An 11,592-nucleotide genomic window follows, 5' to 3' on the forward strand; every position below is an offset into this window, starting at 1 on the left:
TTCTTATTCTATTCATCTGTTTTATCTCAGTCTAGGAGGTTTTTTTTTTAATTTTTTCTCCTTCTTCACACTATCCTACTGTGGAGCGGAGGGGGTGAGGGGTGAGTGCAGGGCTGTGTTGTCCTCGTTGCCAGCAAAGGAGGAGCCATAAAAACCTGGGAGATGCTGTGTTATTGAAGACCTGATATCTGAAAGGCCAGATCTGACACAGTGTTGTGCAACAGCCAGACACAACAGGATCAAGACTGAGGACAAGTAGCATAATTCCAGAAAATTACCAATAAGTAGGATTGTGCAGCGCTACAGGCTGGGGGCAGAGTGGCTGGAGCTGCCTGGCAGAAAAGGACCTGGGGGTGTTGGTCGACTTTCGGCTGAACAGGAGCCAGCAGTGTGCCCAGGTGGCCAAGAAGGCCACCAGCATCCTGGCCTGTGTCAGGAACAGCGTGGGGAGTAGGGCCCAAGAGATGATGGTCCCCCTGTACTCGGCACTGGTGAGGCCCCACCTCGAGCACTGTGTCCAGTTTTTGGCCCCCTTCCATAAAAAAGACATCGAGTTGCTGGAGCGGGTCCAGAGAAGGGCAACAAAGCTGGTGAGGGGTCTGGAGCACAAGTCTTGTGAGGAGAGGCTGAGGGAGCTGGGGGTGTTCAGTCTGGAGAAGAGGAGGCTGAGGGGAGACCTTATTGCTCTCTACAACTACCTGAAAGGAGGGTGTAGAGAGGTGGGGGTCGGTCTCTTCTCCCAAGTAACAAGTGATAGGACAAGAGGAAATGGCCTCCAGTTGCATCAGGGGGTGTTTCCACTGGAGAGTAGGCTTTCATCCACCCATCCCTGGCTCACGGGCTCTGTCCTCCGGGTCACTCTGCCCAGGACTGATGCCAAGCAAACCAGGGAGCGCTCAGCACGTGGATTCCTGCTCGACTCACCACCTCGGTGCTGCTTCCCGCAGCTGCAGTAAGGGTGAGCCCAGGACGTCAGCAGTGGGCTCAGGGCTCTCTCGGGCAAGTCTCCCCCAGCCCTGGTGAGGAGGTCTCGGGAAGAGGTGTGTTACATGCCCCGGTGACATGTCCTCAGCATGGCCAAATGCTCCCTGACCCGCCTGTCGGCCTTGGTGTGCCCCAGGCCACCCTAGCTTTAGATGTTTAACAGAATTCTAGGTGGGGACACTGCACCCCTCCCTTTCTGTCTTACTGTCCTGGGTCTGGTGGGGATGGGGTCAGTTTTGCCCAGGACCCAGCACATACACAGGTATCCCATCCCATGGGAGCCATGCCCAGGGGCAGCTGGAGCATCCGGGGAAGGGACAGGCAGTCGGGGTGGGGGAGAGGAGGTGACCCCCAGGGAGGAGAGCGGTTTGGGGTGTCCAGGGTGCGAGTGTTGGTATCATAATCACAGTTGTATATTCCCCTGTCACTGTTATTGTTGTTGTTGTTTCTTGCTCCCTTCGCTGTTCTGTTAAATTGCCTTTGTCTCAATCCATGAGTTTTGCCTTTTTATTTTGATTTTCCCCTCCCGGTCACGACAGCGGTGGGCACCCTGGTCTGCGCAAGCAGCTGCACGTGGTCCTTTGTTGCTGTTGCTGAAGCCAAAACACGACAGTTACTTCGGGAGGTATTGAAAAAAATTGCCAATATCCACATAGGGAATGCTGGAAATCACGATGCTTAATGCTATCATTGCCGCGTCCTTGAAATATTTTTTTTTCTTCTCTCTCTCGTGCTGCTCTTGCGCACCTGAGGGCAGAGAGAGAGAGGTGTTGCAAAGGCAGGAGCTGAGCCCGTGTCTTGAGTCTGGCGGGGATGGGGTCCCCCCATCAAGCTTGGCCCTTGACAGGCAGCTACACGTCTCCTGCCCAGGACTTACTTGATTGGGCCAGGTCTGTCTTGACGATTGTTTCATCCAGAAGCTTGATGCTTTCGAGGAACTCCTGCAGGACAGCGTCAGCCTGTAGGGCCAAAGGTGGAAGAGGAGTCAAGGACAGAAAGAGCAGCTCAGGGGAAAATGGTTTCTGGGGGAAGGGGATGGGACATGGAGCTCTCCCCGTGAAGGGGAGCTGCTCTTGTTCCTACCATCACCCCCTTGCCAGGCACTTCCTGATATTTCTTCACCAGTGCCTGCTGGTCTCTTTCGAACAGCTTGTAACCCCCTGGCACAAAGTAGACACCATTAATGAATTTTCTGAACAGATCTTGGAAGAGGTCCCTGAGAGCAGCCTCGCAGTTGTCACGGGACACCTGCTTGTTGTCCCTGAGGAACTTCTCCTTGATCTCCTCCACCTGGTGCTGTCGGGAAAGATGCAGAGGGAAGGCATCAGCCCAGGCTGAGCTGCAGCCACCGCCCTCGTGCTGGGCAAAAATCATCCCTGTTGACAGGGCAACTGGGATCTCCAGTCCGTGGGGTAATGGGCCGGGAGGTGACAGATGGGGAGGCCATTCTGCACCCACGGACACCTCTGGAGCAAGGTGCCCAGGAGCAGAGAGCACGCTGGGGACCTCCCAAAAGACGGGGACCAGACTTAGTCAGCAGGACAGGGGAAGCGTAGGAGGCTACGGGCTTCCAGCCAGGGCAGGGACACGTGGGGGCTGCAGCAAGAGAGCGGGCAGGGCTGAGCCTCGTCCCCTTCACTTTTGAACCCAGGGAGAAGAGGCAGGGCAGCGGGGACAACCGAGAGTCGGTGGGGGCTGAGAGCAGGTGTTGGGACCGAGTCTCCTCTGGAGAGGACACAGCAGTGTCCTCTGGCAGGAGGCAGGGAGAGCCCCGCCCCCCAGGACCACACTATTCCCCAAAGCTCAGGGGATGGTGGTGTCCCGGGGGGACTCCTGGCTGGGCTGGGGACCACCTACTGTAAGGTCTGCCTGGAAAGAGCAGATGTCTTCCTCAAACGCCCGTTTCTGGAACAGCTCCTGTGTCTCCCGCTGGCACTGGCTGTGCAGATCCAGGAGCTCCTCAACCGTCTCCGTTGGCAGCTTCACCTGTTTCTCCATCAGGTCCTGGTACAACTTCACAGCCTCTTTCACCGCCGCCACGTTCACGGTCTGTGCCAGGGCCAGCACCGCGCTCTCCAGGCACGGCACCTCCCCGCTCCGGATGGTCTCCACGTAGGTCTCTGCCAGTTTGCCCAGCACTGCCAAGGAGGACCAAGGGTGAGAGATCTGCAGCCGGGACAAAACGCCGGCTCCCTTTCAGCTCCTGCCACGTCCCTGCTGCCCCCCGGCCACAGCCTTCCTCTACTTCTTTTCCTAACTCTCTCCCACCCCTGGATCGCAACATCCATGAGATCCAACTCCAGAGGTGGGGAGGGCAGCCAGCAGAAAGCCTCTCCCTTTCCCCACCTGCATCATTTGATCCTTCCCCAGACGCAGTCCCAAGAGCTGCTGGCCATCCAGCCCTCCGGACAGCCCTACTCACAGCTCCCCGTGACGATGCGGCCTCCAGGGATGGTCTTAGGTGGAGACTTTTCCCAGATGTGGCTGCAGAATTTCTCCACCTGCTGCTGGAATTCCGGATCGATCTCATCAACCTGAAGCTCCTCCAAGCGGGCCAGGTCCCTCTTGGGGGCCGGCTGGTCAAAAACAAAGCACTTGCGATCCCGAAAGAACTGGTGGATGTATTCCCGGGGCTGGTTGTAGCGTTGGATCTCGGAGCTGCTTCCTGTGGGGCAAGAGGACACGGAGCAAGTTCCCCAGGCTCGGGCTCTTGTTGGCTGACACCAAAATGCTGCCAGGGTTGGGGCTGGAGGTCTCCAGCAGCACAGCACCATCCCCTTACCAGCCTTCAACGTCAGCGCCTTTTCCAAGTATTGGTCCTCAGAGATTCCCTCCCCATCCACCTCCAGCTGCAGGGTGAAATCCCGCACCGTCCAGACAAAAGCCGGGAAGAAGGGGGCAACTTCTTCTGGATCCTCCTGCTCCTCTTCCCTCTGCCCGGGCGTTGCTTTCAACCTGACCTTCTCGGTCAGCTTCATCACGTAGCTGGGGAGCTGGCTAAGGAAACACCTCGGCTCTGACCGCAGGGGCACAGCCATCGGGCAACCACTCTGCAGGTCATGGGCAAGAGAGGAGACTCTACGGGGACAGAGAACAGCCTAGGACCACCAGAAGGAAGAGGGAGAAAAGCCCTCAGCCCAGAGGTCCCCAGCGTGGCACTCCTAAGGACACAAAGCACATCCATGGACAAGACCAGAAGGCCGTTTGGGGAGCTAGGATTTGTCAACCCCTTGCCCATCCCACCGGGAGAGGAGCCCATCCCTGGTGCTGCTGTCCCACCAAGGATACTGCAGCTGCTCCATGGCCTGCTGGTCAATGGTGCCTCTGCTGTTGTAGATCAGGGTGCTGGAGAGCAGGACTGTGAGCACAAAGATCCAGGTGTCGTTCTTGGTGTCACCCTGGAGGAACAGCCCTTGGCTCTTATCAACAAGACCCACTAAGTATGAGCAAAGCCCCACACAGCCAGACCCTGAATGTCCCTTTCCAACAGGCAATTGTTAGACCAGGTTTTGGAGAGACCCACCCCCATGCCATCACCACCCCTTTCTCCAGGTGGGCTCATCCTGGCCTCACAGAATCCCATAGTCAGAGAATCCCATGGGGTTGGAAGGGACCTCTGGAGACCATCTAGGCCAACCCCCTGCCAAAGCAGGTCCTCCTAGAGCAGGTTGCACAGGAAATTGTCCAGGCGCATTTTGAACGTTTCCAGAGATGCAGACTCCACCACCTCTCTCGGGCAGCCTGGTCCAGGGCTCTGCCAGCCTCAAAGTGAAAAGGTTCCTCCTCATATTTAGATGGAACTTCTTCTGTACAACTTGGTGCCCGTTCCCTCTTGTCCTGTCACTGGGCTGCACTGGAAAATGTCTGGCCCCATCCTCCTGACACCCACCCTTTAGCTATTTCTAGGTGTTGGTCAGATCCCCCCTCAGCCTTCTCTTCTCCGGACTAACCAGACCCAGGTCCCTCAGACCTTCCTCAGAAGAGAGATGGCCACACAGCTCAAGCAAAGAGCTGCTTTTTCATTCTCTGCTGCTCTTTCCCAGAAAAGCAGAGAGATTTGGCCCCTTGTCTACCCCAACCTCCTTCCCCATGGCCTCTAGCACACAGGCTGAAGGTGCTGGGAGCCCCTGGGCTCTGGTCCCTGGTCACTTGGATGACAAAGTGCTGGGAACGTGCCAAGGCAGCTGCTGCTCCTTCCACACCTTCTCCACGTCGCCCAGCCCTTCCGTGTCCAGCAGCACCAGAGTGTGTCCAGGCTTGCAGGGGTGAGGGACACACCACATCCAGACCCCTTTGGTGTGGGACTGCACGCCGGAGCCCAGGGAGAAACCTGTGGGGAGGATGCAAGGGCCTCACCAGTGTTAAATAGACGGAGGAGGAGAACCCAGGTCCCCTGAACCTCCGGGATGGGACCTCCCTCACCTTTCCTCCGACCAGCCAGCCTGTTCATGAGGTAGGACTTGCCGGTGCGGTACAGCCCTGCGATGGCCACCACCACCACCGGCTGGGTGATCTCGGAGAGCACCTGCAGGGCCTCCTGCTGAACCACCAGCCCCTTCCTCCGGCTGTTCTCAACGAGGCAGATGGGCTCCGGCAGGTGGATTTCTGATGCCATTGCCGACAGGAAAGGCAGCCTGCGGAGGAGAGGGCCAGAGGGGCTGGTTAACGAGCTGGTTAATGACACCCCGCAGTCCAAAGGTGTGTCTAAACTCATTATCATCCTACTGTAGCCTTTGGCCAAGCTACAACCCTTCTTTGCATCAAATGCTCTGCGCAAGGACCTGAGCACCACTTGGGGGGCTGCTGAGAGGATCATTGCGGGCATGCCCCCAGCAACGGCCTCGAGGGCAAGAGGACAGGCTGGAGAGTCCCACCAGCCCTGAGGGAAGGAGAGGTGAGGCCCTGAAATTCAAGCTTAGGGCATCTGCCCGTGACTTCTTTCATTATTATCTTATGCCCAACCCCATCTGACCCCCTGCTGGGCCTCTCACACAGACACACGTGCTGCACACAAGCCCGTGAGGGGCTTCCATCTCTCCTTTCCTCCACCCGTGCATTCGGGAATGACACCCTCTCTCCAAGCTCCAGCCCTTTGGATTTGTGACCAAAAAAAAAAAAAACAAACCCCAACATGAAAAGCGCAGGGATGTTTTCTTTCTGGCTGAGCATTGCTCGCACAGCCCCGAGGCCTCTTCTGCTCCTCACACCCCCAGCAGCGAGGAGGCTGGAAGGGAGCAAGAAGCTGAGAGGGGACCGAGCCAGGAGCGCTGACCCCAAGTGACCCAGGGGTTATTCCAGACCATGTGACATCACGCTCAGCAATGTAAAGCTGGGGGGAAGAAAAAGGAGGCAAGGAGGGGGCTTTTGGAGTTATGATCTTTTTTTTTCCCCCAAGAATCCCTTGTTTTGTAATGATTTTATTGCCACCCACAATTTTCCTCACAATTAGCTTTCCGGTTCTCTCCCCCCTCCCACCGCAGCAATCCAGCGGCCGTGTGGGGCTGGGTTGTGGCTGGGGCTAAACCCACCCCCACCAGCCCCCACCATCTCCCAAGCCCTCCAAGGTTCCAGTGGAGGCAGCACAAGGGCTCATCCCATGCACAGACCCAGAAGCAACCTATGGACCCCCCGGGACTCGCTCCAGCAACAGAGGAGGCATCAGAGGAAGGGACTCCCTGTCGCCTTTGACACCTGCCCTGGGCTGCAGCAGCTCTTCCTCAACCTGGGTCCTCTCCAGCCTTTTATCCCATGCCCTGGGAGAGACCCACTCCTGCTGTTCCCAGAAACGAGAGTGGGTCCGAGAGACGAAAGTGAAAGCCAGCAGCTCAGCACAGACACCCAGAAAAGGCAGTTTAATAAGGGAAGGATAAAGGATCCTGATAAAGGATGGAAAACCAGGCGATGCACAAGCAAACGCTCTCCTCCTCCCAGCTGCCCAGATCATTTCAGAGCTACACCCACCTTGGGAGACACCCCCCCAACTCTTTCTTCCTCCAAACCACTTTTTCTTGCTCAGCCTGACGTTCTCAAGTGTGGGCAGGTGGTGAGACGCAGGAACAGGTTTCCCAGAGGAGCTGTGGATGCCCCGGGGGAGCTGTTTGTGACCCACCGTTTGATGTGCTCAGGGTCAGGTTGGACTGGTCCTCGAGCAACCTGATCTAGTGCAAGATGTCCCTGCTCATGGCAGGGGGGCTGGAACTGGATGATCTTTGCAGGTCCTGGCCAAGTCCACTCCTGTCCTCTTCCCCACTCCTGAACCACTCAACGGTGGGGCAGTGTGAGGAGCAGAAAAGGCCCTGGTGCTGTGTAAGCGCTGCTCAGCAGGAACAAAACCCTCCCTGTGTTATCAGCCCTGCTTTCAGCACAATCCGAAGCACAGCCACACACAGATCACAATGAAAGAATTGACTCCACCCCAGACAAAACCAGCACAGGGTGAACAGGGAGTTGGGAGGGGACACGTCCGGGACAGCTGTCCTCCAACTGACCATTTTGTATTGCCTGCACACGCAGCTTTGGCTTTGCATTTTTAAACTCACTTTGTCTTGACCAAGTGTCCCGGTTGGAGATAAAAGAACAGACACTTTCTGTTCAGTAATTTTGCTTCTTATCTCGGCCTCTGCCACCTCTCTGAAATTAACAGCATATTATGGAGCAAAGGGCTGGTTGTCAGAGCGATAAGACCAGTGTTGGTACTTCACGCCCAGAAACGCTGTGCTTATATTTATTGCTATAACAACAAGGTCAGCTCATTTTGTTATTTGCCCTATTGGAGGGTCAGAAATGGAAGTAGAACAGTCCCACCTGAGGGGAGAAGGTGTCCCACCTGAAGGGAAGGCAGGAGTTCAGCCACCTCCAGGAGAGCAGGGCTCCATCATGTGTAGGGGTGGCTCTGTGACTCCAAACATCCCCTGTCTCTCTTTCCCCCACCTTTTACTGCTTGAGCAGAGGGGCAGGGGGTCTGGGAGAGCACTTGGAGTTGTCCTGGCTCTGTCCCCTCTCAGCTTCTTGCCCACCCCCAGACTGGTCGCCTGTCCTCTTCCCCCTCCCACCCGCTGAGGTCCCTGTCACCCACGGGGGTCAGGAGGAGTCATTCACAGCCCCAGTGTCCAGGGCTGCTTTCACGGGGTGGGGAGGAGGCATCAGGGGAAAGGACTGACCCACCGTTGTCTTCGTCGCCTGCCCTGGGCTGCAACAGCTTTTCCTCAGCCTGGGTCCTCTCCAGCCTTTGATCCTGTGCCTTCAGCCAGACCTGCTCCTCCTATTCCCGGAAATGAAAGTGGGTCTGAGAGACGAAAGTGAAAGTGCAGCTCAGCACAGACACTCAGAGCAGGTGACATAAAGATGGTTTAATTATTGACCGAACAAGAACCTGAACTCCTTCTGTCACAAAGTCTGAAGGGTGGATGAGGGACAGGCTGTGGATGTTCCCCTGGACTTTAGTAAAGCCTTTGACACTGTTTCCTGCAGCATTCTCCTGGAGAAGCGCATGGCTTGGATGGGAGTAGTCTTCACTGGGAAAGAACTGACGGGAGGCTGGGCCCAGGGAGTGGTGTGGAATGGAGCTAAATCCAGCTGGCAGCCGGTCATGAGGGGTAGAGAGGCTTTGCAGAGGGATCTGGACAGGCTGGATGGATGGGCCGAGGCCAACGGGATGAGGTTCAACAAGGCCACGTGCCGGGTCCTGCCCCTGGGTCACAACAACCCCGGGCAGCGCTCCAGGCTGGGGGCAGAGTGGCTGGAGCTGCCTGGTGGAAAATGACCTGGGGGTGTTGGTGGCCTGTGGGCTGAAGATGAGCCAGCAGTGTGCCCAGGTGGCCAAGATGGCCACCAGCATCCTGGCCTGTGTCAGGAACCGTGTGGGGAGTAAGAATAGGGAAGGGATCATTCTCCTGTACTGATGAGGCCCCACCTTGATTGCTGTGTCCAGTTTTGGGCCCCTCATGACAAGTAAGACCTTGAGGTGCTGGATATTGTCCAGAGAAAGGCAGCAAAGCCGGTGAGGGGTCTGGAGCACAAGTCTGTGAGGAGCGGCTGAGGGAGCTGGGGGTGTTCAGCCTGGAGACAAGGAGGCTGAGGGGAGACCTTCTCGCTCTCTCCAACTACCTGAAAGGAGGGTGTGGAGAGGTGAGGGTTGGTCTCTTCTCCCAAGGAACAAGCGATAGGACAAGAGGAAATGGCCTCCAGTTGCATCAGGGGCCGTTTCCATTGGAGAGTAGGAACAATTTTTACACAGAAAGGGTTATCAAGTGTTGGAAGGGGCTGCCCAGGGAAGTGGTGACATTGTCATCCCTTGAGGTGGGTGAGACGAGCAGACGTGGTGCTGAGGGACACGGGTTAGGGGTGGTTTTGGTCAGGGTGAGGTTGAGGCTCAGACTCGATGATCCGAAGGGGAACGTCAAGCTCAAGGGCTGCGATGATGATGAAATGGTAGAGCCCAAGACCCTTTGGGCAGCGCCATGGAAGGAAAGAAGTGAGGGCAGGAACATCAGTGACTGCTTCAACCTGTCTCACAGCTGGTCCTGCTGGAGCCCAAGGGGCACCTGGAGGGAGCCCAGAGGGGACAGCAGAAGTGGTGCCTCGGGCTGTTCCTCTGCTGCTGAGCTGGACCCCTGGGACGGAGGGAGCTCCTGGCCATGGGGCAGCGCTGCAGAGAGACAGCTCTGCCCGGGAGCAGCTCCTCTGCCCAGGGCTGGGGGCACCGCCTGCAGGCACCCAGGGGGGAACAAGCGAGGCAGAGAGAGCTTAAAAGCCTTCAGGAATGGGAAAAAGCTGAGAGCTCACTGCAGGAGAAACCTTTACAGCCCTTGACTTGGTGCGAGAAACGAGATCAGTTTTGCTTCAGCCAATTGATGTGTCATCATCAGTGTGATAGGACTGACAAAGAAGCCTTAACAGTAGTAAAAGTCCAATAAATTGTATCTAACTAATCCTCACGGACGTTCTTGGTTGCGTTGAAATGTCCTTGTCCCCAGAGCATTATCCAGGTGAAGAGAAACAGCCTGGAACGTGTCCTTCAACCCGGGGACCCAAAAGATAGAAAAGTCTCAATAAAACTGAAAGAACAAGGTTTGGGCAGTAAATCTGCTGGGGCGACAGGAAAGGCTGCCGAGGGGGGCAGCTCACACCGGGGGGGGCAGCTGATGAAGAGGAGGATGCGACCACCCGATGAAGAAGAGGACCCCCAGAGGGACTGTAATTACTTATCCTGGAGAGTAGGTGGCGGCAGAGACCGTGAAATAACGCATGGCGTCACCAAACTCATCAAAAGTGGGTTCCAGACAATAATTTGGGAGGGTGGGTGTGCACGTGCCTTCTCAATACAGTAGCAAAGATGTCAACTAAACCCACGACAGGTCGGGCAGAAGGGGAGCTCCAACTTCTCCGCCCACGAGAGGAGAGACAGAAGCGCAGGCGGCTGGGATAAAGGTAGAAATATACAAAAATTGAAAAATGACACGTGCGTCTACTTTTAGAGCACCCAATGCAGCGCTGGTTTCCTCTTAATACATTTTTTTAACTTTTGCTCGGGTGGCTTTGTCCTCTTCGAATTCTAAGACTGTGAGCCGACGTTTCTCCCATCGGTGAGTCTCCAGGGGCAGGGTTCCTGTGTCCCTGCACCCCCGGGGGCTGTGTGCTGGGGCAGGGACTCTCCCGCCTGCCAACATATTTGGGTTGCGGGAATGTCTTCAAGTAGTGACTGAACCATCTGGACCCATGTGGATGGACCGATAAAGACACACACAGAGACACACACACACCCCATTAGGGGGAATCCCCATCTCCCAGGCTGAGCCATGCATTCAAGAAGAAAACCTCTGCAGTGCCCACCTCTCACAGGCCTCCAAGCAGAGTGGGATTTACTCTGCTTGACCCATATCAGCTCATTTTCCTTCCCCTGCCCATCCCTGCAACTCTCAAGACTACGGGAGCTTTGGCTTTGGCATCATCCCAACATCCTGGGACAAGGTTTCTAAATGCCTCCTTTGCAGCTTCCCCTTCTTCCCCTTCCTTTGTGCGTCCTTTTTTTCCCTGAAGCCCGGTCAGTTTATACCAGCATCCTCATGAGATGAATCCTTCTCTTCATGGGTAGATTTAGAGAGAACATTCTTGTGCTTGGAGGAGGCTGTCCCGTAATGCCTATCAGATCCCCAGAGCTCCTTCACCCTCCAGAGCTGCTTCCCAGGGCACCACTTGTCTCAGTCCCTCGAGTACATCAAAGTCTTCTCCTCTGGAGCCCACCCCTCTGTGCTCCGCTGCTGGCCTTCCTCACTCTTCCTTGGCACCTGGGACCCCACTATTTCCTGGTCACTACAGCAAGGCTGACATTTTTTGTCACATCCCCGACCAGCTCTTGCTTGTTGGCCAGGACCTGATCCAGGTGAGCATCACCCTGCCTGGCCCACTGGGCAGCTCTGCTAAGAAGTTGTCCCAAAATGCTCCAGGCTGCTGGCACCCTCTTACTTTGCCAGTGGATGCTGGGGACCTTATGGTTCCTCATAGGAACCTGCTCATTAACCCAGAGACTTCTTCAGCCTGCTGACAGAAGACTTACTCTTCCTAACGTGCCTGATCAAGCAGTTTAAAACTTCCCAGACATTGTCACCC

General features: G+C 56.1%; 1 protein-coding gene across 1 annotated transcript; it reads right to left on the minus strand.

Annotated features, from left to right (window-relative positions):
• Positions 1–1,938: 1,938 nt before the first annotated feature.
• On the minus strand, positions 1,939–8,262 carry LOC106900220 (guanylate-binding protein 1-like). The gene is made up of 9 exons (XM_014962214.1): positions 8,145–8,262; positions 5,407–5,618; positions 5,187–5,314; positions 4,273–4,382; positions 3,767–3,969; positions 3,407–3,649; positions 2,842–3,122; positions 2,082–2,280; positions 1,939–1,943 (listed from the first exon to the last, which is right to left on the minus strand). The coding sequence occupies exons 2-9, from the start codon at positions 5,597–5,599 to the stop codon at positions 1,939–1,941; spliced, it is 1,362 nt and encodes a 453-aa protein (XP_014817700.1). The 5' UTR covers positions 5,600–5,618; positions 8,145–8,262.
• Between the last annotated feature and the right edge of the window lie 3,330 nt (positions 8,263–11,592).

This window comes from Calidris pugnax, unplaced genomic scaffold, assembly GCF_001431845.1.
Source record: "Calidris pugnax isolate Ruff unplaced genomic scaffold, ASM143184v1 scaffold1578, whole genome shotgun sequence".
NCBI lineage: Eukaryota > Metazoa > Chordata > Aves > Charadriiformes > Scolopacidae > Calidris > Calidris pugnax.

What these genes read in the sequence shown, in the direction of transcription:
- LOC106900220 (XM_014962214.1), bottom strand. Translation starts at nt 5,599, where the DNA reads ATGGCATCAGAAATCCACCTGCCGGAGCCCATCTGCCTCGTTGAGAAC. An exon ending in GGCTGGGCGACGTGGAGAAG is followed by an intron (nt 4,383 to 5,186) that starts GTGTGGAAGGAG and finishes CTGTTCCTCCAG; the next exon opens with GGTGACACCAAGAACGACAC. An exon ending in CCGCATCGTCACGGGGAGCT is followed by an intron (nt 3,123 to 3,406) that starts GTGAGTAGGGCT and finishes CCTCCTTGGCAG; the next exon opens with TGCTGGGCAAACTGGCAGAG.